This window comes from Sander vitreus, chromosome 2 (genome assembly GCF_031162955.1).
Source record: "Sander vitreus isolate 19-12246 chromosome 2, sanVit1, whole genome shotgun sequence".
In the NCBI taxonomy this organism is placed as follows: domain Eukaryota; kingdom Metazoa; phylum Chordata; class Actinopteri; order Perciformes; family Percidae; genus Sander; species Sander vitreus.
The window spans coordinates 15633406-15657550 of record NC_135856.1 but is presented as its reverse complement, the minus strand read 5'-3'; the positions used below and the strand labels follow the sequence as shown (position 1 = coordinate 15657550).

Below are 24145 nucleotides of genomic sequence, written 5' to 3'. Positions count from 1 at the left end.
TTCTTGTGTAACGCCAGGGATGTTTGTTTCAGTACACAGAGCAGTTTGTGAGCAATCTGCAGACCCAGCTAGAGGAGTCGAGGCTGCGCGAGGCCGAACTGCTGGGAGCGCTGAAAGAAATGCAAGACAAGGTCCTGGACCTGGAGAAGGTGAGCTAACAGACCCACATTTCTCTGTGTGAGAGAGAACTGGGTGTGAAAGATGAGCAGGGACAGCAGGCGTGGGCGTGTGTTAAAGATTGTCTCACTGTGAACTAAGCTGTTAAAGTGTTAAAGTTATTCAAAACAAAGCCATGGCCTGTTTGACATTTCAAGCTTTCGGTGTTACTTATAAGGTGTTAAGACACAACACTGCTTCTTCTTGATGATGATGTTGCTGTAACATAAGAATGAAAGCTAGAAAAAGCAACTATTCCTACGGCAGTGTTTGCTTTTACAATTTTCCTGTCTGTCAGTTTGTCAGTTGGTCGGTACACCACTTTGGTGCAGACTGAAAATTCTCAACAACTAATGTCTATTCAGACATTAACTGTTCCCAGAGAGTGAAGCCTACTGACTTTGGTGATTCACCTCTAGTGCCATCAACCAGTTGACATTTGTAGTTTTTGAGTGAAATTTTTCGACGACTATTGGATGGATTGCCATGAAATTTGTTCAAGACATTGATGTCCCCCTCAGGATGAATTGTAATAACTTTGTTGACCCCTTAACATTTCATCCTTGACATCACCAGTTAAAATGTTTAATTTTGTTTATGACCAAATATCTGTAAAGTAAATACCAATCCCATCAGCCTCAGCTGTACTTTGTGTTTAGTGCTAATTATTAATATTAGCATGCTAACACGCTACCCTAAGATGATGAAACATGGTCATTTTTGGCAAGTTTTATACCTGCTTAACATCAGTTAGCGTTTAGCGTCGTTGTGCCCAAGTCAGCCCCACAGCGCCGTTGGCATGGCTGTAGACTAGTTTGTTAGTCTTTTTTTAAACTGTAAAATGTACATGTTTATTATCCAGAGAAGCACTTGCCTGCCTGACGAGAACAACATGGCAGCTATGCAGGAGGAGGTGAAGCAGATGAAGCTGAGGGAGCTGGAGACGCTGCGCTCATTCAGAGAGATGCAGGACACTGTCACTGAGCTCAACCAGCGCTGGCAGGTAACATAGACAAACTGCTGCTGTTTCAATATAAACTTCTTGTGTGTGTATGTTCCTGTGCCCCGTCTGTGCAGCAGCAGGGCAGTTACACTTGGGCTACTCTGTGTTTCTGCAGCATCATATGTCCCGTGGCAGCAGCACAGGTGGTGGGGGCGGCCACTGGAAAGAATCCCCGAAGAAGAACGCCATGAACGAGCTGCAGGACAAACTGATGACGGTCAGACTGAGGGAGGCCCAGGCTCAGGCTGAGCTCCGAGAGGTCAAACTCAAAGCCCTGCAGCTGGAGAGCCAGGTTAGACGTACTGTCCACACAGTCAGTCACTCAGTCAGTCATAGATAGGATATATGATTGATGATTTCTTCTTTATTTCGGTGTCATGCACACAAAGTGCCCAACCCTCATGAGTTTCTAAGACACCAACATTTCAGTTGCAATTTTCCAACATTTTATTACAATCCACAGAATTATAGGTTATTTTACAGCTTGTTCCTAAAAAAAGGTATGTCTTCTCTCCAAAGCTTGGCAAATAAAATCTGCTACAAAAAAGGTTCCTTTCTTGAAGCACACCTCAGATTTTTTCATAATCAACCAGCCAGTAAAAATCATCATAAATGGAGGTCATTTTTGTAAAAAGTACATCCCTTATGTCCTCATAAACAGGACAACTGGCTCACATAATAAACAAAGTCTGTCCTCATCTGGAGTGGCATTAAACCTGCCGCTCCCAAGGCCCTAATGGTAAGGTTCCTGAGTGTAACTGTGCACCTGTTATACCTGCATATATAAACCCTGTTGTTTCAAGCATTTTATAGGAACAGTGATGGTAAAATCTTGAAAGTAATAAACACCAAGTTTGATATCAAGTTGATTGTAAGTCTTTTAACAGCATTTGCTGGTTCCAGCTTCACTATATCACTGTAAATTGAATACTTTACAGGGCATATTTTACTATTTTCTTACATTTCACAGACTAAATGATTCATTGATTAATCAGGAACAAAACCAACCATGATGAAAATAATAATTTGTTAGAGCTCTCCACACCCTCTCCCATTTGACTTCCTTCACTCTAGAACCAGATCCACAGCAAGCTGATTGGTCGCAACGACCAGGAACGCTCCGCCCTACAGGACCGGCTCCAGATGCTGGCTAATCAGAACAAAGCTCTCCAGGCCCAGCTCAACGAGATGAAAAGGAAGCAGGCCGAGTCCGACTGCAAGGTCTGGATGGAGAGGAGAGAAATGGAAAAGGAGTTAGCAGGAGGAGAGAAGTAACAGGGAGGAAGGCTGATTGATGTGGAGAGCAACATTTTCCTGGTCCAGCTTAATGAAACATAAAAGCTATTTACATACAGTAATGAGACGCTCATAACTGGATGGCGAAAAAAACAGGAGGAAGGAATTTTAATGAAGGAATGAAGACAAAACCGAGATGAAAAGCATATTAAGAGGCAGGAAACAATGGAGGAGGGAAATAAAAAGTGAGGACCAAATAGATTTTGTAGAACAGAAAAAGAAAATGTTTCCAGAAAGATGAATGAGAAGTTAGTCTCAGGTGGAGGAGGACAGAGCAGGACCTAGATGGAGGGAGTGAGACAGTTCATGATGCATCATCAATATCCATCACTGAAATCCAGTATATCGTTGTCATCCCCATCCAGTTCAGCTAAGCTTAAGCAAGAAATCTTCTCTCTCCTCTCATACATGTAGAGTAAAGAGGAGGTGATGGCGGTGAGACTGAGGGAAGCAGACAGCATGGCTGCCATGGCTGAACTCAGGCAGAAGATTGCTGATCTCGAGATACAGGTGTGTGTGTGTGTGTGTGTGTGTGTGTGTGTGTGTGTACAATATTGTAACAATAAAGAAGCTGTGACTTTAACCTTCAGTATGTAAAATGTGTTTTTCAGAAGGAGGAAGGTCTGATCCAGGGCCAGTTGAATCACTCAGACTCCAGACAGTACATTAACGAGCTCCGGGATCAAATCACTGAGCTCAAGAACGAGGTTGGACACACACACACACACACACACACACACACACACACACACACACAAACGGCACTGTTTAGTGGATTTCATTTCATAAGACATAACACAATAAACCTGTGCCACATGTAGCATTTCACATGAACTCTGATACTCGTATTAAAAACGAATGATACTATGGTAACGACACTTTGTGGCGTCATCTTTACTGCTGCAACACAGGAAGCGGTAATGACACTTGCAGTGTCCCTTTCTGGTATTACTGTGCACTTTTGTTTTCTTCACTGAAGACAAAAATGAACATCAGCAGTGTGTTTTCCATCAGCCTCTCACTGTTCCCCCTAGAGTTGAAATAATACTTTGAAATAATATTAATAAGTTGCAGCAACAATTTTTATAATCGATTTAACAGTTTTATTCAAAAATGTTATATTCCGGGGCGCCCTCTAGCTGACCTGGTAGAGTGCGCGCCCCATGTAGGCTCAGTCATTGCCAGCGGCCCGGGTTCAAATCCGACCCGAGGCCCTTTGCTGCGTATCATCTCTCTCTCTCTCTCTCTCTCTCTCTCTCTCTCTCTCTCTCTCTCCCCCTCTCCCCATTTCCTGTCTCTCTTCAGCTGTTTAATTTAATATGGAACACAAAACAAGCAATTTGAAGACATGACATTGGGCTCTGGGAACCTGTGATGGCAATGTTTCACAATTTTCTGATATGTTTTAGGCCAAATGATTAATCGAGAAAATAATGAATCCTTCGTTGCAGCCAGCTGTTTTCTTGTTGGGAAGGGTGGTTGTTTTGTTTTGCCTTCTATTCAGTCAACATGGAAGCTGTGTCAGTACATTGATCTAAGAAAGATGTCGACGTTAGGGATGATATATCCATAAATCGACAAACGACTTCTACATCAGCGTCAATCTGTCACTGTGGCTAGGTAGCTAGCTAGCTATGTAGGAATATGACATCCCCATTCTAAATCCCACCTACCTCTGATTGGTCAAATGTTTTTCCAACCAGCAGAAACAGCCGTTAAAAGGCACTAGACACTAGACCTGTATAATCCTATCTTCTATCTTTCAGCTTGCAGAGATTCAGACAACTGGAACCAGGTGTTTGTGCCACAAAGCATTGGCAGATTCATGTGAAATCTGACCCAGTGATAGATGATTTTAAAATGTAGTTATAATGTTTCTTGTTTGCTCAGAGCAGTTATTGATCTTTCATAATCTATGCAGCCTTGCAAACCTCCACAGACGAATCTTGTAATACATGCAGCCTCACAACCGATACCACTTCCACCCACGTGCACTCACTCAGTTGTGTTAATGTCTTACTTGTAAAAGTAGACCACTGCTCTTTCCCCAACAACTGTATTCTCATCATTGGGTTCACCGTGAACGTTAATTCCTAAAGATGACTCCGTTTCAAAAGAATAAGTGTGTGATATTCAGAAAGTTTTGTTTTTTTTCAAAGCAGTGCAACTTTTTCTACACAGTTGTTCATTCACTCTGTCGCTGTCGGGTTTTTTTCAGTGACCTCTTGGGTTTATGAATGCCTTTCCCACCCGGTTTTGGAGACTCAAAGTTTTCACCCAACACACGTGGGTTTGTTCATTCAGAGAGTCTCAGTGCGTGACTAGGAGGGAAGTGTTTAAACTTTGAAATGAGGGGGTGTGATGAGACTGCCCTGCCCTTTACTGCTCCTATCTTTTCTTCTACTCCCCCCACCTTTTTTTATCAAAGCAGTGGTTTTATAAATGAGACCGAAACTTGCGTGAGTACAGATGTGGAAGGAGTGAACCATTTAGAAAAATCTCAGTGTAGTCCTCAAAGCGATCATCTTATGATTGAGTCATATTAACAGTGATGATACATGATGACAGGTTCTACGTAATGCAGATGATTTTACACACATTGATACATGTTATTCATGATGATTCAGCTTGACATGAATTTAGCAGTTTTGCAAAGACAGCACATGTTTATATTATTTAACCTGTTTGTATTGCAGAAGCAAACTGATAGAAAATGACTTATGTTCTTTATTTTGCTGTAGCTTGAAGAGCAGTCAGACACAGTCAAAACATTTCCATTGGTTAACCACTGGTCGTCGTCCCCCTCCCCCTGCCCTACAGCTAGCCTGAGTGTATGATGAGGGGGAAACAAAAACCTCTGAGATTTGTCATGAGTCACTGTGGTACATGCAAGGTTAACACGGAAAAAGCCGGCATGTGTAGATAAACTGTGGCAGTAGCTCTTCTGTCAGGCAGAACAACCACAGTAATCTGAAAGCTGGACTACAGCGATTGAGTGAAAAGGTGCAAATGCATCCTTTTTTTTTTTTACTTTTTCATTTGTACAATTTTAAAATCTAGTTCTCACTACATGACAGGCGAGACAGGTGAGAGACCTCTTGTACTCAGATTTAGCTGCAAAGACCCTACTGCTCTATTTGCACAACCTCAAATGGTAAGCAAGATTCAGATCAGTGGGCTTTTTTTTCTCACACCCAACAACCTGTTAAAAAAGATTCCCAGCACCATTTCATGCTTTTGCAAAGGCTCACCTAACAAATTAAACACAATGTATAGACGTATTAAACCTTGGTCTATTATTATGTAAGTATATACTATTATATATAAAATTCTTACATTTCACTTATGATGTTTAGAAACTCAGCTGAGAACTTTTGTTGACTTTCAAAACAACATAGATCTTGGAGAAGGGGTGTACATTTAAGATTAAAAACACTTCATCTAATACTGTACATATACTGTACTGTATAGCATTGTCATCCTTACAGATGGGGCAGATGTTTTGCTGGAAATATGAATGCTACTTCACTTAAAGTTTATCACTTTGTAGGTTTTCCCTCAACAAATTCTTGTTAACTTAATGATCGACAATCTGAAGTAAACTAAAATGATATAAAACCATCAGATTAATCCATAAATATATTTTTAATATGCCTTCACATTTTCTCCCTTATTGATATCCAATTGGTTTACACTCTTGATTGTGAGTGCAATTTTACTATGTATTTATATATTGATAATAAAAAGGCTGTTATTGCCCTCTGCCATAGAGCTCCATTGTTGTCCAAAGGCTATTAAAAACACATCAATGAGCCACACTGTTGCACCTGATGACATGTTCATGTTTAATTAACATTTGCTAAAAACTACAGTGCCCAGCTGTTAAAGGAAAAAGGCACACCTTTTTAATTTTGAAACATTTACATCTTCAGTAGGAATGAATGGCTTAAGTGCCACAGACGGGGTAACTAACCCATTGTTGGTCTTTTCTCGGGATCACCGATGTATAGACAAAACTGTAGGGCCAACAAAAGTAAAACCACCTTCTCTGTATTCAGATCAGGCAGTTGCGAGGGCAGAAGGCGGCCGCCAGCTCCAGAGTCAGCAGTGGAGGCGGATGTACCAACTACCAGGATCTGTGTCTGGCCAGCCCCGCCTCCGCCGAGGGAGACTATCTGAGCTCAGACGAGGACCTCCTCCCCAGCCCGCTGCCTCCCAACGCCCTTTACCCCAGCCTTTCCGGCCCATGTCACCCATCTTCCCGCCTCGACAGCGAGGGCAGCACGGACAGCGAGGCAGAGGAGCGGGTTCTGACACATCCGGACCCACAGCAGCTGTACAGCAGCATGGTGTGCGCCGAGGCGCTGGATAACTGAGACCTGGAGGGGGTGTGACGGTTTCATTGGATTTCTTTGAGCTAAAGAGACGCTGGTGCTCTACGGGACGGGACTGCTACTGTAAACTGGAGCTGTATTATCCAATTCAGTGCGCCACCTCGGCTTTTCCAGTGTTTACCTTTAACTTGATGCAGACATAGTGGCATTGATTGGACCTCTTGTGATCATCACTTCCCGTTGTGTCTCCGCTCCTGTTAGTGTCTCCATCACCTTGTTCCCAACACTGTCCGATCCTGTGTTCCCTGTCAAAGAGGTCATGTAAAGCCTCTCTCCTTGTTCCCATGTGTAACTGCGCCAGAAACCATCTGAACACAAACATGACACACACAAACAAAATGGACTGAAACTGGACAAGCAAGACTAGTGTTGCCTCTCGCTGCTCGAGATCGACCACTGGGCCTGAACCTGTGACTGACGTGGAGTGAAACATGGGTAGACAGAAAATAACTCTCCCCTCTCCCTATAAACTGAGTGATAGACACTTGACACACTGTATGCTCTGTCTACCCTTAAATGACTCTCCTTCATGATTGGTTCAGAGTTAAATACATCTTTATCCTCTCTTTTCCCTTTTTATGCTCTCAATAGAAAGACACGCACAAAAAACCTATCAGCCATCCATTTACCTCTCAGTGTTAAAAAGAAAATGAGTGAGAAGGAGAGGTGCAGTGTAGGAATATGTACCTGTCAAACTGTAGGGATATCACAAGATGGCATTCAATTGGTGGAATCATTAACACTTTAACATACTACAGTAAATGTGTGTTGTCTGTGGCTTGTAGATGACAAAAAGCCAAGCGAGTTAATACAACAGCTCATGTCAAAACACATTCACCATAACCCACAGGACAAGGAAGGAAGAAACTCGACGTTGCCAAATCTTTTGTTTTTTAATTATTTATGTTATAATTTATTTTGATATTTGTTTTATTTTTTATATATCTATATGAAACTATAGGAGTATAGAGATACCGACAGAGGCCAAGCCTTCTACACCGTCCTTTGTGCCAACTAGTCGTCTGTTACAGGTTTACTGTGACACGGAGTGTTTCAGAGACGGAAAATGTGCTGCTATGATTTTGGATTTACTTCTTCCATTTTGTTCTTTCTGTTCTTTTTTTTGTTATCTTTGTGGGGTTAACATGCAACCTCCTGTTTACTGCCATAGATTAGGTTGACAACTACTGTGCAGACTGATCAAATCTGAAAACTGTTTAACTTGATTCCTCCCTGGAGCTTCATTTTACATTTAGCAGTGATGGGAACAATTTGGTTTTCTTTTAAAACCAAGCATGATCATTGTTTTTGTGTGAGTTAAAGGAACAATTTGACATTTTAGGACATTTATTTGCTTTCATGCTTAGAGTTAGATAAGAAGATTGACACTGATCTCCTATCTGTCAAATAGGATCCACAGACAGGAGGAGATAGTTAGCTTAGCTTAGCTGGGCATAGTGACTTCCTGTGCACAGTCAAGAAAAAGTCCAGCAAGTAAACTTGTTTTTACAGTTTTTGGACGGGACTAAGTAACTGAATTGTGGCCACGGGTGGTACATGTATCATTGTAAACGCTAAAGGAACATTAGCACAAGTAGAAGAGGTTCATAAAGTCAGTGAACTGACTCCGTAATGCCAGTTACAACTACAAATACAATGCAATAATATCTACCTAAGTTTTGCTAGCGTTAGCTTAGCATTATAAGCAACCAGTCATACCGGAGCAAGTGAGGCTGTAGCAGCTAGTAAAAACCCTGAGAGTATTGAATTGAGCAAAGGTTAGCCCTAATTAGTTATTTCCCCTTTCAAAAGTGACATTGTTGTTTAGTCACTTTAAACAAACAACATACATGTTATTAGTTAGAGGTTTAACTTTTGGACAGAGCAAGGCTAGCGGTTTCCTGTCTTTATCCTAAGCTAAGATAACCATCTCCTGGCTGTAGCTTCATATTTAACAAACAGACATGAGAGTGGTGTCAGTCCTCTCCCAAACATCAAACGGTTCCTTTAATTATCAGTGTCCCGTACAAGTCAAAAGAGATCCAGGTAACAGTGCTGATCTGGAATCACCAGGTCATGTGCATATATCACTTTTTGACAGCTAAAACAGCAGCATGTGGGCCAATGAAAGTGGAGGGAATAGTTCATATCATAAGGATGCCAACAGAGAGAGTGTGGGTGGGAAATATTTTACATATCAAACAATATATTCTGTGTAGAGGGTGTAAAATTAACGGAGAGATATGAAAAATACAGTGTAACAGGAACAAAAGTATATGGATAGGATTTAAAGCTGTATCACTGTCAGTCAAGTGTCTTACTGAAGATGGTGAGTGTGTATAGTTTTATCAAACAGGGTGCCATATGTAAAGCAGTGGTCTGCTTTTTGCACTACAGGGAAAGAGGAAGTCTCTGCTCATTCATTAAGCAGTGAGAGATGGTGGGGGCGAATGGATTCATGGTAGGATCATTTATTATTTTATTCACATCTTCAGAGTGACTGTGACATTATCTAAGTACTTTGCTCCAAGATTATCCATCCTGACTTTGTATTGTGCTCCATGGTTCTTCGGACTGATGTTGAAGGATTTTCTCTAAAGGCCCACTTTTATGTGCAATACAAATGAAGGACTGGTAAAGGAGAGAATCATTGTCGTTTTCTAAGAAATAAGGAAATTAGATCTTCCAGTAATGGCCATCAAAAAGCTAAAGAGGATGTTGGTTTGCCCACCATACTGTTGTAAGTAACAGTCTTTTAGTGGTCATTGCTGGGTGTAGCAACTGAAATCTCTACACTGAAATCAGTGTTTGGATATCATCAGACCAAATGAGCATTGTACAAATGGTTTTAGTTGAGTTTTTTTCTAGTTCTTAGTATATACAGACTGGCATCGGCTCGGTTGAGCATGAAATTTAGGGCCTTTTTACTTTGGATCATAACTGGCTGAATTTTTCACTTGAAGCTATAATCCTTGAGATCAGTCTATCAAACCTCATTCCTTTTTATCATATTTACCTATTCAAAGCATTTACATTCTGTAATTGCCTTTCTATATAGTAGTTTTCATTGTTACTGGTGGTGCCCGTCTTTCCCTTGTGGGATTCAAAGGATTTCCAGGAAAAGATAAATTCATGTACTGGACATGATGCAGAAGACATAAACTGGTGTGTGCATGCTTTTCATGTACAGTAATGCAAAAGGCAACATTGGATCATGAGTCGAAAAACATTGTTTACTGTCTTCTATAAGGTGCCAGTATACTCTGTCATAATTGCTTAAAGGGTGGTCATCTAGCTTTGGAAACCCCTTCCCACTGCAGTGCCCCGACGTCGGACCAGGGGTGAGGTTGTGTCCGACAATTTCTGTAACTGTCCAAAACTGACGAGCCCCAACATTCACATCGACTTCATGCTGTGATTGGCCAGCTGTGCAGTGGTGAGAAAAGTAAGCCGTTTTTGAAATTCATTCTTGACAACTATTTCGGTTACTTTTGATTTGTACACACATTAAATATCGCGTCTCCCCGTCTTTATGACGGCAGGATTTTCAAGAGGGGTTATTCGAAGCAGCTATAAACACTTGCCTTCCGATGTGATCAGACAACACATTTTACTACTTCTTTTCAAGCATAACTTGACCTTTTAGTCTTCATTATCAAAACGTTGTCAAGCAGTAAATCCTCTCAGCCCATAATTTGGTTGGCTGCACTGTAAACATATGGACAAGTGTGTCTGTTGCATTTCTGACAGAGTAACCACTCAAAGCGTGTTTCAAACTGATCTCGGGGAGCCGTATTATTAAAATGCTTTTGCCATTCCTACCGCTAACCAAGGGTGTTGCCCACCACAACTGAAATCTTAAGGACTATAACTTTAATATTTCAGTTTAGATTTTAGTCAAATCTAAATGCATAAACTAATTGTGGGAATTGGCTTTCATCCAAAATGAACCCTATTGCTCAGTGTCCTTCAACACATTATAACACATCTATACACTGCTGTTCAGTGATGGTGCTCTGTTCTCACCACCGTCTAAATACAACTATCTACTGTGATGAAACATTTTGATATGTTTGTAAATTACTTTTGAATATGGTACTAGCTCTCATCCTTAATATTATTTTTATAATTACCATAAGTTCTTTGGTTTCTCATGCTAACAGCATTACATCATACGATAATGATTAAACAGAATGTGCCATAATGGTAGGTAGATTTACACACTATGCTAAACCATTTTATGTATGTTCAGTGGTGGTTTGATCCAACAAGTCAGTCAGTACAGCCCTTCATTAAACAGCCATGTAATATAAAGTGAATTTTGTGTGGACTGAAATACGATCACACTGTGTTGCTCCAGATTTATCATCTTGAAACTGGAACATCCACACACCTTTTCCCTGATTTAAAATGGGGAATTAGACAATGCAGTGCAATACAGTGTGTCACAGATGGGTTTTTCCTCACAGACAGTGTTCATCCAGGTTAGTCTGGTGTAGGATTTCTCAGATGTATGTACTGTATGTGACGGCTGTTGGATATCCACAGCATCATACCCAGGAACCTTGCCCACCCTCTCTCTTTCTGTCTTGCAATTCAACTGATGTTGTTATCAAATATATTAAATGACAGTACAGATTATATAAATTCCAGTATGATGGGGAAAAAAAAAAATACATTTCAGTGTTCTGTATCCTATGAATGATACAAAATAAACTTTGACATTGCACCTTTGCAAAGGTCTGATTGGGTTGTTGTTGTTGTTTATTACTGGGGGGTTATATTTACTCAAATGTTAGTTATGACAGTAGTTTAGTGTAATTTAGCTTTGTTAATGTAAGTCTTCTACTAAGTCGAGATTTACGTATCCCTACATTAAAACCCTCTTAGGTCTATGGGCATTTTCACATACACTACTCACAAAAAGTTAAGGATATCTGGCTTTAGGGTGAAATTTATGGAAAATGGAAGTTCAAGCTACAGTGGTATTATATCATGAAAGTAAGGCATTTAAGTAGAAGCATGCAATGGTGATTTCCTCCTCAAAAAATGAATTGAAACAAAAGCCAACAACAGTGGTGGATATACCACAACAAAAAATGTCAATGTCTCAATAACTTGTCATGTGCCCTTGAGCATCAATTACAGCTTGACAACAACGTCTCATGATGTCCACAAGTCGAGTTATTGTCTGCTGAGGCATGGCATCCCACTCTTCTTGAAGGGCAGCCCTCAGGTCATTGAGGTTCTGGGGTACAGAGTTGCGGGCCTCAACACGGTGACTCAGCTGATCCCATAGCTTTTCTATAGGATTCAGGTCTGGAGAAAGTGAGGGCCACTCCATTTGAGGTACCCCAGGCTCCAGCAGCCGTTCCCTAATGATGCGACCTCGATGAGCTGGAGCATTGTCGTCCATTAGGCCTGTGTTGTTCATGCAGGGGCAAAATGACTGGATTAATGATGTTATTCATAGTATAGGCTTGTCACTGTAACATTCAGAAAGTGTAGGGCAGCTCTGTATTAACTAGACACACCTTAATGTTGGCTTTTTGAAATTCCTCAAATCTCTTTTGAAAACAAACCTTAACTTCTGACGTGTTGTACGAATAGTTTCGGCGCTTGAAATTAATTTACAAAAGTCTTAGGTTATATATAATTAAAATAGTAAATCAATCTCTGAAATGAAATTTTGTAAAATTGCTTTTTGAGTAGGAGTTTTGTCAAACATCGCAGGTGCGTCTTTCGTCTTCAGAGGGTTAAAACAGGTTGCCCCACACAAACTAGTTTTTATGTAGTGGGACGGCCCTTCTGCTTGGTGCGCTTTGCTTTCTGTCCCCAGGGCTGCAGACCTTGGAGGGTACGCAGCGACATGGGACCAATGCATTTAAACCAGAGCACCAGCCGGTCTCCTCACCTCACACTTTTTTTTTTTTTTACAGCACAATTTCTTAATGCAGCACTAGCATTTTAACTCATCTACTCCCTACACTACTGACTTTACAGATTCCTCCCATCCATTCTATTTTGTGGTAAAGAAATTACTTCATTAGTATACCAATGTGTCTCTGCTCAGTTATTTTTGTCAGCGGTAATGGCACAGTGGCTTCCTGTTTACAGATAATTGCTAGTAGTTTCTAAGAATTGAGGTCTAAGGCCTTTACATACAAATTTAGTGATGAATATACATATAGCAGGGGGCGACCTCTAGCTCCATGGTCCTAGCAAGTCCTCCATGGTGTCAATTTCTTCTTCCTTCAAAGCTTGAATGCCACCAGAAATACCTTTTAAAACTAAGACGTCTCCGTGATTACACAAGTACAATAAAAAGAAAGGATAAAGCTGGCCTTATTCAATATTATTCTAATGTCAACAAATCCCATTAAAAGACCAAAACTAACAAACGGTTAGTCTATCTCTACTCCCCTACTCAGCCCATGTGTTTCTACTGACAACTTTGATATATAGTTGCTTTTTTTAAAAAGGCTCAGTAATTTCCTAAAACAGCTGGCCACTGTAGTTTGTAGCAAACGTTACTCAAACAGGAGGAAATAGTGCATTTGTTGGGAACTATTTTCAGCAGTGGATTAATACACATTTAGTGACCTGTTGAGTATTTTCAGAAGCAGGATGGTGTATTTGTGATTAACCTAAACAAAGCTGCAGTGCCCATGTTCATCATAATGAAGGAACATGTCGGTGGAGTGATGTGGCTCATTTGTATGTGTTTTATAGTTTGTCACCTTTTAACACAACTTTTCACACTCCCACTTGCTGCGTCTCTTTCTCATTAATGTGCAATGCTTTTTCTATGAATATTATGGAAGGGAATCTGCCGTTGCATCAGCCAGCTTCTTTTAAAATTGACCTCAATGGTTATTTTGTAACCCGACTGTGTCAACATGTGTGTCAACACTTTCTGAAGAATTTTCAGCATAGTCTCTCTTCCTCTCGCTTCGGCTTCATCTGTCTTTCCTAGATTAATCTGATGCTGTGTTAGTTTGTACACCATTGCAACATATTCATCCATAATTTGCACCAAAAGTGTTTTTGTTTTGTTTTCTAAACTAGAGCTGGACAGATTCCGTGCTGCTGTGAGTGTGCAGTGGTTGGGGTTTGTATGTGAGGAAGCAGTGTGGTTGTCAGCTCAGAAGTGTTTGAGCTGAAACACTTCCTCGTCTGTTTCTACTGTCTCACGACCTGCATAGAACGCCAACGGCTCACAATCCAGGCTGACTCCACATTGTCTCATAATACTTTTTTCCCAGTTAAATTATTGTGAAGTTTGTGTGTGACGTTAAGAAGAACTGGTGGGATGTAAAAATCTGGTGAGTTTTTGCATATTTATTTATGAAAAGTATCTTCATATTTTTGCTTAAATGAAAGCTACTACAGCTTTGGTTTGTTGATGCTTATGTTTTCTATTTTACATGATGATTTAAAGATAAACACTTTTGGGCTCTTTGACTAAACGGTAGGCTAAAACTAATTCTCTTGAATTATTTCAGAAGTAATGATCCGTATCAAATTTTTATGAATTGAGATGATAATCAGCTAGTATCGTAATTATCTCCATGTGAAGCTTCTCTGAATTGTTTCATGTATTATACAGAGGGAAGAGTAAAAGTATGCACAAACAACAAGAGCCTTTTTAAATGTAATGTCAGTCAGTTGACACATTATCTTTTAGTGATTATCAGAGTTCATAAACAATGTTTATGATTTATCACAAACAGAAATATAAAGCACAAAACGGCTGTCAATTGTATTGCAACGCCTTTGCTCCTCTGTTAATATCGTCACACATATACATTACAGATTCATACTGAATGTGACAGAGAATATAGGACAAATTTTGTTTGACTGTACACATCATGTTGTTTAGTCAATATTCAACACCACTTTTAACATGTCATCCTTCTGAACTAAACAGTACCAAAAAACAAAAGATGTAATACTAACATGCTCATGCAAAGAAGTATACAAATTAAATGAACAAGTGAATATATGTCATCAATCAAACAAAGTTCCTCCAGATATATCACGTAATGTGATTTAGCTTCTTATTAAATTAATGGCATTATGGCATTAGTACCGTATTAACAATCTTATAATGTAATATAAAATATATAATTCACAGGGGCAGATTTTCTGCAGAACAAGTGTTTTGGTGATACTTTCAAATATATTTAGCTGATAATACTTTTATTTCTACTTTACTTAAGTAGAATGTTGAATGCAGGACTTCTACTTGGAGTGTTTTTAGATTGCTGTATTGGTACCTATACCGTTTATAGTATAATATCTCTGAGTTCTTCTTTCACCACTGCACACAACCTTGTGCATGTTACATAAAAGAGAATATCTAAAGTCGCATGCCTTTCTGTGTCCCACATTTGATACATATATCAGGAATACAGATATTAAATTGATTGAACACGGTTGGTGTCATAATCCATTTATGTCAGTGAAATTTAAAGCAAGTCTTTATTGATTGTGTTTGAGCATTTGAGCAGATGTCTTGCCAATTCTCTGCAGTAATCTTGTCATTTATGTTCACACAAGCCTTTTATTTTCTAAGGTGACCTGGAAACTGTCCACCATTATTTTGTAAAAGTGAGAGGTCTGTCCTCTCATGGAGTGATGCTTTACTGTTATCTACTACGTGAAGATAGAAGATAATTTACAGCAGCTTGTTTTATTCTTCTTAATCTATCATTTTACGTTGTTTTTTAAAAAAAATAAACATGTAACATGTTTTTTGCTTTAACACCTCCGTGTCCTCCACTGAAATCCTCCACTGCAGCTTCACCTCTGCTCGAGTGTTAGCACTGAGTCATGAAATGCGTTGCAGTTAGTTAAGTGATATATTTGCAGTTCTGAGTGTCACAAACCAGGTTTGAATTTAAGTCTAAATGTCAGTTTTAATCAGATTTGGCACACTTTCACCTGCAGTGTGAATGTAGCGTAGCAGCTCCACACATAACATCTCTGCAGTGATGAGGCCTTTAGTGTCAAGTAAGCCACTGCTGCCTAAACGGTATCTGACCGGCCACCTGGAGTTTGTAAAGCAGAATTTAAAAGACGGAACAAGAAGAAAAAGATTCTTTGGTCGGATGTGACAAATCCTCCTCAGGGGCAGGTAAACTGGCCCAGCAATGATCAGACCAAAACACAGAGAGGTCCATGAAAATAAAACTTTTTAGAGCACCCCTGTGTGAAAGAAATCTGTGTGAGATCACAGTTCAACATCCAGTCTGAGAGCTTGAAAAGGTTTGCAAGGGGAAAAGCTGCCAAAATCCAGATGTGCAAAGCTAGCAAAGGCAAAAACAATAGTTAAAACAAGAAGTTTAACTTCTCTGTCACTTAATAAAACGCCTGATACTTAAATCACGTAAATCACATATTTTAGGGTATATTCATTTAACTTTTTTTATTTTTTATATAGGCCTATCTACCCCGCTGCTATTCAATCTGTACATGGATGATTTATCTAGGGAGTTAAAGGGCTGTAGAACTGGTTGCTTGGTGGGGGATAGTCTCATTAATCACATGCTTTATGCTGATGATTTGGTGGTACTGTCTCCCTCTAGTGCCAGCCTGCAGCAACTTCTTAGAATATGTTCTCAATATGTACTAATGTTTGATGTAAAATTTAACTCTATGAAGAGTGTGGTACTGATTGCCAGAACCAGGGAGGATATGAAGTGTGTCTATCCTTCCTTCTTATTAGCAGGTGAACCACTAGAGGTTGTAAAGAAAGTTAAATATCTGGGACATGTGATAAGAGATGACCTTTGTGATGATGATGATGATGTGCAGCGTCAGTGTGGAAAACTGTATGGGCAGGCAAATATGCTGGCACGCAAATTCCACATGTGCACCCCTGATGTTAAAATCTCACTATTCAAAACCTATTGCACTCCACTGTATACTGCCTACTTGTGGTGTAATTTTAGTGAGTCGAAAATGAAAGAACTTCAAGTGGCTTACAATGATGCACTGAGAATTGTGCTTAAAATTCCTAGGTGGAGTAGTGCCAGTGAAATGTTTGTGTCTAACAATGTGCCCACTTTTAACGCTGTTTTAAGAAATTTCATGTATAGATTCATGTGCAGACTGACAGGGTCTAAGAATATGATCATTGTGTCCATAGTTGATGTTTCTAAGAGTGATACAAGGTATACATCTTGCTTTTGGAAACATTGGACTCGAAGCCTGTATATGTTTTATAAATGATGCCTCATCGGCACCATTCTTAAATGTTTTGTATTGTTTTTATATTTATATTGTTGTCTCTATGGACCTCTGTGTCTTGAATAAAGTTGATTGATATAGCTACATGTCAAAATTGATGGCCAAAAACAAAACAAAAACAATGTATCATCTGTAACAACTAACCTGCTGTAATTTATCGTTACATTATAATCTACATGTTGTCAACACCAAACATTTTGTCCTTTCTGATGATCCCATTCTTTGTCTGTTCAACAGTATGAACCAGGGGCAAATCTAGGATCAGACCTTTTGGAGGGCTCAGCCCCTAATGAGAATGTGACACGGATACAGTGCCTTGCAAAAGTGTTAGGGTTCTGCTGCCCTCTTTTGGGCAGTACAAATATCACATGTAACACTTTGGGTCCATCGTTTTAGTGTTAGGGTCAGGTGGTACACTACATATGAACTACTGCTGCAGAGTATACTAATTTGGTTTAGTTTCCATAACATATGTAAATATGTAACCATTAAGATTTAGAAAAGGAAAAGGTGAATGATTCATCTGGTCTGTGGGACAACAAAGGATGTGCCAAATTGAATTCAATCAATAATACATTTTATTTTTTAACCCCCTCTAGATAACTTTGATTTTGGGTGTAGAGCAGATCTTCCTCCCTTTTGAGTGATGCCTCGTTCTTTCTTGGTTAAGCGAGGAGGGCTGCACCACCTAGGAAAAAAGACAGGGTCCTGGGATACGTCCATGGAGTACTCCACATCAAAAACACCAGATAATGATGCAGTACCCATTGCATTACTGCAGCAGGACCTTCCTGCTGACTGCCACTCTAATGGAAGTGATCACCTTCAGCCATTCAGTCCCAAATCTTATGGTGGGTGACAGAGCTAATTCATATTTTTTTTATTTGGATAAGTCTTTATCACAAGTATGTTTCACATTGACAACAAATACACAGAACGCTTCCTAGATAATTTAAAAAAACAAAATGATTTCTAGTAAGCAGCATTGACGGGTTCAAAGTAGAGGATGGGACACAGAATGTATTTATTTTTATTTGTTGTGTGACAATTTTCTGAGCCATTCTTCAAATAATTCTGATAATCGTACATATGCTATTGAAATATGCAAAGGTGTATCGTGAATCCAAGCTTTCCGAAGTTTGCATAAATAGCAGCCAGTCAACTTACCTGTCTGTCTTCATACTCAGACTGTAGATCTGCTGGGCCCTGCAGTCCTGTCAACTCAAATACTTTAAGCCCTGTGGAGAAAGACGAGTCTTGGCTTCCCACACCAGCTGTTTGGTCCAGACCTCATGTGAGCTCAGAATATCCAGTCAAACTGTCTGTGGGACTGGGAGATTTGACTAAGCACCCTCACGTCCTGAGGGAGACCAGGAGCAGTGGCTGCTTGAAGATCAGTGCTCCGAGTCAAGAGTGTCCACTCTGTAGCAAAGTATGGCATCCCTTCCAGTTTATGTTTTCACATCTTCTGTTTTTTTTCATGGTTTCCATGTTAATTTTAGAGGTAGTTTCCCACCTTCTGCTCTCCTGAAGTCTAAAGTTATTTTAACGTGTTCATCTTGTCTTTGCAGGTATTTTCATGTTTGTCAAGTTTGAAGACTCATATATGCAAGAGTCACGGAAGCAGAGCACCAGCACACAACGAGTCCAGCAGGACAAATACTGAGCGGTCATCGTGCAGGGGCAAGGTCAGCATCACATTTCTTCTTATATGGAATTATCTTACTATCTCACACTAAAATAATCAATGTCATGCACATATGAGGTTCCTGAATCCATAACCACAGTGTCTGTTGTTTTAGGAGAGGACATTTGGCTGTACAGTGTGTGGAAAAGTGTTCAAGCGCTCCTCCACCCTCACTACTCATCTGCTCATACATTCAGACACCCGACCCTACCCCTGCCAGTACTGTGGCAAAAGGTTCCACCAGAAGTCTGACATGAAAAAACACACCTTCATACACACCGGTGGGTTTCCCCTTTGGCTGTTTCTAATATGCTGACCTCATTTATATGAAATTATTAAACTGAACTGCTGTTTCATTTTGTAATACATTTCTATGCTAATCAATGACACTTATATTAGCCCGGGAACCACTAATGCTAATCATTAGCATTAATCGTTAATGCTTTCAGCAGATATCCTGTCCTTGCATGTAAACTCAAATTTACAGTATTATCTGCGACCCAAACAAATGTTTGTTTTGACAAGCATTTATACTGTATTTTGTCACGATAACAGTCCCTTTACTCTTACCTGTGCAAAACATATTTGTGACAATAGTCAGCAACACTGTTCATTTGCACATAGTACATTAAATCCTTTTCTCTGAAATCAATTATTCCATTTCATTTCCGTGTTGGAAAAAGGTTTGCTTCAAGATTCAAGATTCAAAATCCTTTAATTCACACTGTTGCAGCAGCAAGGGATAAGAGGAAAGTAGAGGACACACAATAATAAAATAATTAAATAGAGTAAATATTAAAATAGTAAAATGTATTTACAGTAATTGTACAGTAAATAGTAAAAAGTAAAAGTAAAATGTATTTACAATAACTGCACAGTCACATGTTTTATTGTATGTCTTATGTTTTATTAGTCCTGGTATGTGTATTTTGTCCATGTGGTCTACTGAGAGCAGTGCTGATTGTAGAGTCTGACAGCAGTAGGCAGAAAAGACCTGCGGTATCTCTCCGTGACGCAGCGTGGGTGCAGCAGTCTGTCACTGAAGGAGCTGATCAGTGCTGACAGAGTGTCCTGCATGGGTCATGCATGGGCATTGATTATCATTACTGCCAAAATGAAAATGGGAACACCACTGCCATACACACATATATATATATATATATATATATATATATATATATATATATATATATATATATATATATATATACACACACACACACCTGTTTCCTACAAAGCATCAGTTTGCTTGAAATTAAATGTTGTTCATTTAATCTGAACAAAAAGTGTAAAAACAATATATGTGCTGGACTATTTCTTTTCTTGTCACTACTCCAGTCAAGAAATAGTCCAGTAATTCAGTTACGTACATTACTCGCCATGAAACCACCACTTGTTTTTACACTTAGTTTTTCTTATGGATTGAACAAATTAAATAACATGTTGATTAAATGTAAGAGGTGCTGGCAGAGGAGCTTGACTGTGTTACCTTTGGACAGAGCCACGCTAGCTGTTTCCCCGATTCCAGTCTTTATGCTAAGCTAACTAGCAGCTGGCTGTAACATAATTAGCATCTAATATCAATCTTCTCATCTAACTTGCAGTAAGAAAGTGAACATATTTATTTGTATATTTACCAAAATGTCAATATTTTCTTGAAGTTATTTTTAAGCAAAACATCCATTGATTCATTACTCTCAAATGTCCTCATATCATGGACCTTTTTCACAGCAGACATTTTTGACTTGTCATAGTAGGAAAAGCACAGCTGAAATTGATAACCTTAACGATGGCTCCATTCCATCAAGTGTCCCAGAAAGCTATTTCAGTGAGTCAGCATGCACAATACCAGGGCCTCTCCTAAGTGGAATGCAGCCATCATTAATGGTTTTGAATACACCTGGGCTTTTCCTATTATGAAATGTCAACATGTCTGCAGTGAAAAAGGTCTACTGTAAAATATATTTGGCAAAACAAGCTATTTAATACTGTATGCATGACTTAACTGATTAAATAAGGTAATATATTCAATAATCATCTTGTCAGAATTTGGCTAAAGGGGGCCAACTTGAAAGACTTTTAAAACATCAGAGCAGCGTCTGTTTGATCAACAGTTTGAACATTCTGTGTATTTACATGACGTGTGCTGTGTTTGTGTGCCAGGCGAGAAGCCCCATGTGTGTCAGATATGTGGGAAGGCATTCAGCCAGAGCTCCAACCTCATCACCCACAGCCGTAAACACAGGGATGACCGGCCCTACCGCTGTCCTCGCTGCCTCTACGGCTTCCAGCATAAAGTGGACCTTAGGCAGCACCAGGACCACCACTGCACCTACCGCTGACTCTGACACCGCCGAGTCAACATCATAGCCTTTTCTTTCTTTTTTTAATAACCAGTGGAAACACATTCAGGACAGAAAGCTACTGAGTTTGTTGACTACTTTCTCCCAGTATGTGAAATACAATTTTTTATATTTATATACAAGAAGTTCACTATTATTTGTTAACATCATGTTTACAGCAAGAAAAAGTAATTGCCCCTTGTGGGACTAATAAAGTTGTTGAATTGAAGTGAGAGATGCCATCATATGGTTCCTTACAAAATATTGGCATTACTAAAGATGATTCAGTTTTTAAGAGAAATGTTCTTATGTTTCCCACATGTCTATATTCTCTGCAGATCTGTGATCATGTGAGGGCAGAACTCCAAAGTGTATGTGCTGCTGAACTTTTACTTTCCCTCTACAGTACACAGGATGTAATATTATAGAAATGTAGCTTTGACAGACTGATGACACTGCATGATTTCATCATATATATATCTCGCTTTGAAAGCAGTTAAAGCTAAAAGAATTCACGTGGATTGGCATCAGTATTGAGTAAATGATTTAATACAGAAGCTGCCTCAAAAGCAATGCAGTTAGGTGCACAAGACTACAGTGAAAATGACTTTCCTCCTTACTTTTCTGCAAATTATCACAGCTAGAGTTCACACTGCGCCCAATAAATCGAAATACCCTTTAAATTGTGTTCATTTAGTATATATTATGTAGATATATTGACATAGCACACATTACAAAGTATTTCCTTTATGATTTTCAGAGATTTCTGTTGTGGACTCTTCAGGTATTAAAAGCCTCCATTGTTTTTGTACCACTGAGCTCTGGCAACAACATCATTGGAGTAGTCTCCACCTGTTGTGCTGCCATCCACGTCATCATAGGAATGGACGCTTCCATCCCCCATATTGTAGGCTGCTATCCCTCCTGCAGAGACAAACACAAATTAGAACAAAGTGTGAAGACAGTTGGTGGATGTGCAGGTCTACTGATTCAGTAAAACAAACCTTTCAGCTGCTGCTCCGTGCTCCAGCCCGGGAATTTGTTGCGGATGCGGCCGATAAAATAAACCAAGATCTCAGTGGCTTGGCAGAGGTGTTCCTCACTGTTCCAAGTGCCCCGTGCAGTGTGTCCACCTCCATTTGGAGTAACGTCGACCTACAGAAATGGAAATGAAATTGGATGAACACTGCTGTTATCGTATTATTGTAAGGCTCTACTAAGAGGACGTGAGTAAAACTGTAGTACTTATTACAACCTGCATCAGTCCCCAGGCTTTACCATTGTCTCCCCAGCCATTATCTAGTGCATTTCCAGCCCTGGATTCTCTGGAGATGATGGCAGCAATGAGAGCTGGATCGATCCCATATTTACCTCCCACCGTGATGATTTTAGACTTGTACTTTTGCATTGTGCCTGCATCAGTTTCTGCCATGGTGTGTGATGCCCTCACACCTTTAGAGATAAATTAAACAGAGAATATAAATATAGCCTTAGTGCAACAAATACATGCACTTCACTGTCAATCCATATATATCGAATCACTGTAGATACACACAGAGATGAGGAGATGAAGGCTACATAATAACTTTTTAAACAAATGTTGATTACATCAGCTCCTGTGTTTCTCCATTGATTACCTGAGTATCCCAGCTTGTCCTGCTGAGCTGTTTGCCACGAGGCACCAGTAGTTTTAACCCCCATGATGTTTCCATAACCTGGTAATGTTCAGTTTATTAGATTAGTTGTCATCAACACAACCGCAACATTTGGCAAGGCAAGGCAGCTTTATTTATATAGCCTATTATTTCAGCAACACGCACTTCAAAGTGCTTTACATAAAACATTGACATTAGCACATTACCCATAGTAAGAATATAGGACACATAGTATGAGGACTTAAAGGGACTTTACAGTTACAAACCTATAACGTGTGTAGCCTGTATAGCATGAAAAGTAAAATAGCTACAAAAGTAGGCTAGGCTACAGATAAAAGAATAAAAGAGTGATAACAATGGAACGCTGAAAAGTTGCCAACAGTAAACTAACACACAAACACTAACCCATTTTTCCTGTGTCCTCTTCTGATGTTCTCCTTGAAACTGGAATGCAAGAGCTGGTGCAAACGGGACTATATTTATATATGTGTTTACTTTCATTTTCGCTATGACTTCCAAGTGTATCTCGCTGCAGCCTGCGGGAAGACGGAGCTTGACAGCAAGCATAATGCTTTTATAAGGCTTTTACATAAGCAGGCATGGGTTGGCCTTTAGAAAGGGGGAGAAAACCAGGCGAAGGCAGCTGATTTACAAGAAATGGCCCTCACTGACTGCAACAAGCGCATGACATTCATTTGTTCAGTCAGCAGCTACCTGTGGCAGGCTGTAAAACAGGCGAAGTTGTTAATGCAACTTAGAAAGCATGTATGAATATCATTCCCCCTCTCTCTCCCCTTTCATGTATTCAGCTGTACTATCAAAATAAATGCCTAAAATGCCCAAACAATTATAAAAAAAGCATGTTCCATGATTTGTGCAAATGCTACTCAGAAACTCCCTTTCATTTGAAGAATGTTAAGATTTGCACACAAGTCTTCATTTGTTTAATTTTTACTCCTTACAAGAAGTTAATGGGCTCCCTGATATTTTCAGGCCACTTACTTAAATCTGCTTAGGCAATATTCAGTCTTTTCAACCCTGAACCTTATTCACTTTCAGTATGATGTTTCACTAGTTTTGAACTTGTGAGTTTTTCAACTTCAGATTAAATTAATTTTCATTTTCATTTTCAGATGATGCACAGTCAAAAGTTCAGCATTGAGGAAGGCAGGCACTCACTGAAAGGGTGTTTGCTTCCTGTGCAGTACAACAATGAAAATAACACCCAGAATTCAGATCAGATGACTCCTCTGTAAATGTCTTACTGCAGATCAGATCAGTGTGTGTGATGTGCATGAAATAGGTGTAAACAGATATTGTCCATTAATTCCAGCCTTTCTTAACATTGTCATTATTAG

General features: G+C 39.6%; 3 protein-coding genes across 3 annotated transcripts in view; 2 read left to right on the top strand and 1 right to left on the bottom strand.

The window, feature by feature from the left end:
* Nucleotides 1-11573, top strand: part of evi5l (ecotropic viral integration site 5 like) — a 40257-nt gene extending 28684 nt beyond the window's left edge. The window contains exons 13-19 of the mRNA XM_078280008.1: nucleotides 33-149; nucleotides 1019-1159; nucleotides 1275-1451; nucleotides 2234-2380; nucleotides 2870-2965; nucleotides 3067-3162; nucleotides 6514-11573. Coding sequence (XP_078136134.1) covers nucleotides 33-149; nucleotides 1019-1159; nucleotides 1275-1451; nucleotides 2234-2380; nucleotides 2870-2965; nucleotides 3067-3162; nucleotides 6514-6831 — 1092 coding nt within the window. The 3' untranslated portion in view covers nucleotides 6832-11573. The remainder of the gene's footprint in view (nucleotides 1-32; nucleotides 150-1018; nucleotides 1160-1274; nucleotides 1452-2233; nucleotides 2381-2869; nucleotides 2966-3066; nucleotides 3163-6513) is intronic.
* Nucleotides 11574-13821: 2248 nt separating this feature from the next.
* On the top strand, nucleotides 13822-21361 carry LOC144536752 (uncharacterized). The gene is made up of 6 exons (XM_078280020.1): nucleotides 13822-14174; nucleotides 17703-17954; nucleotides 18291-18535; nucleotides 18675-18791; nucleotides 18906-19071; nucleotides 20954-21361. Exons 2-6 carry the CDS (start codon nucleotides 17750-17752, stop codon nucleotides 21130-21132), a joined length of 912 nt encoding a protein of 303 aa, XP_078136146.1. The 5' UTR covers nucleotides 13822-14174; nucleotides 17703-17749; the 3' UTR covers nucleotides 21133-21361.
* A 302-nt stretch (nucleotides 21362-21663) lies between these two features.
* LOC144536762 (lysozyme g-like) lies at nucleotides 21664-23301 on the bottom strand. Its single transcript, XM_078280031.1, has 5 exons — nucleotides 23193-23301; nucleotides 22770-22847; nucleotides 22388-22584; nucleotides 22137-22287; nucleotides 21664-22056 (listed from the first exon to the last, which is right to left on the bottom strand). Exons 1-5 carry the CDS (start codon nucleotides 23194-23196, stop codon nucleotides 21920-21922), a joined length of 567 nt encoding a protein of 188 aa, XP_078136157.1. The 5' UTR covers nucleotides 23197-23301; the 3' UTR covers nucleotides 21664-21919.
* Nucleotides 23302-24145: the final 844 nt, after the last annotated feature.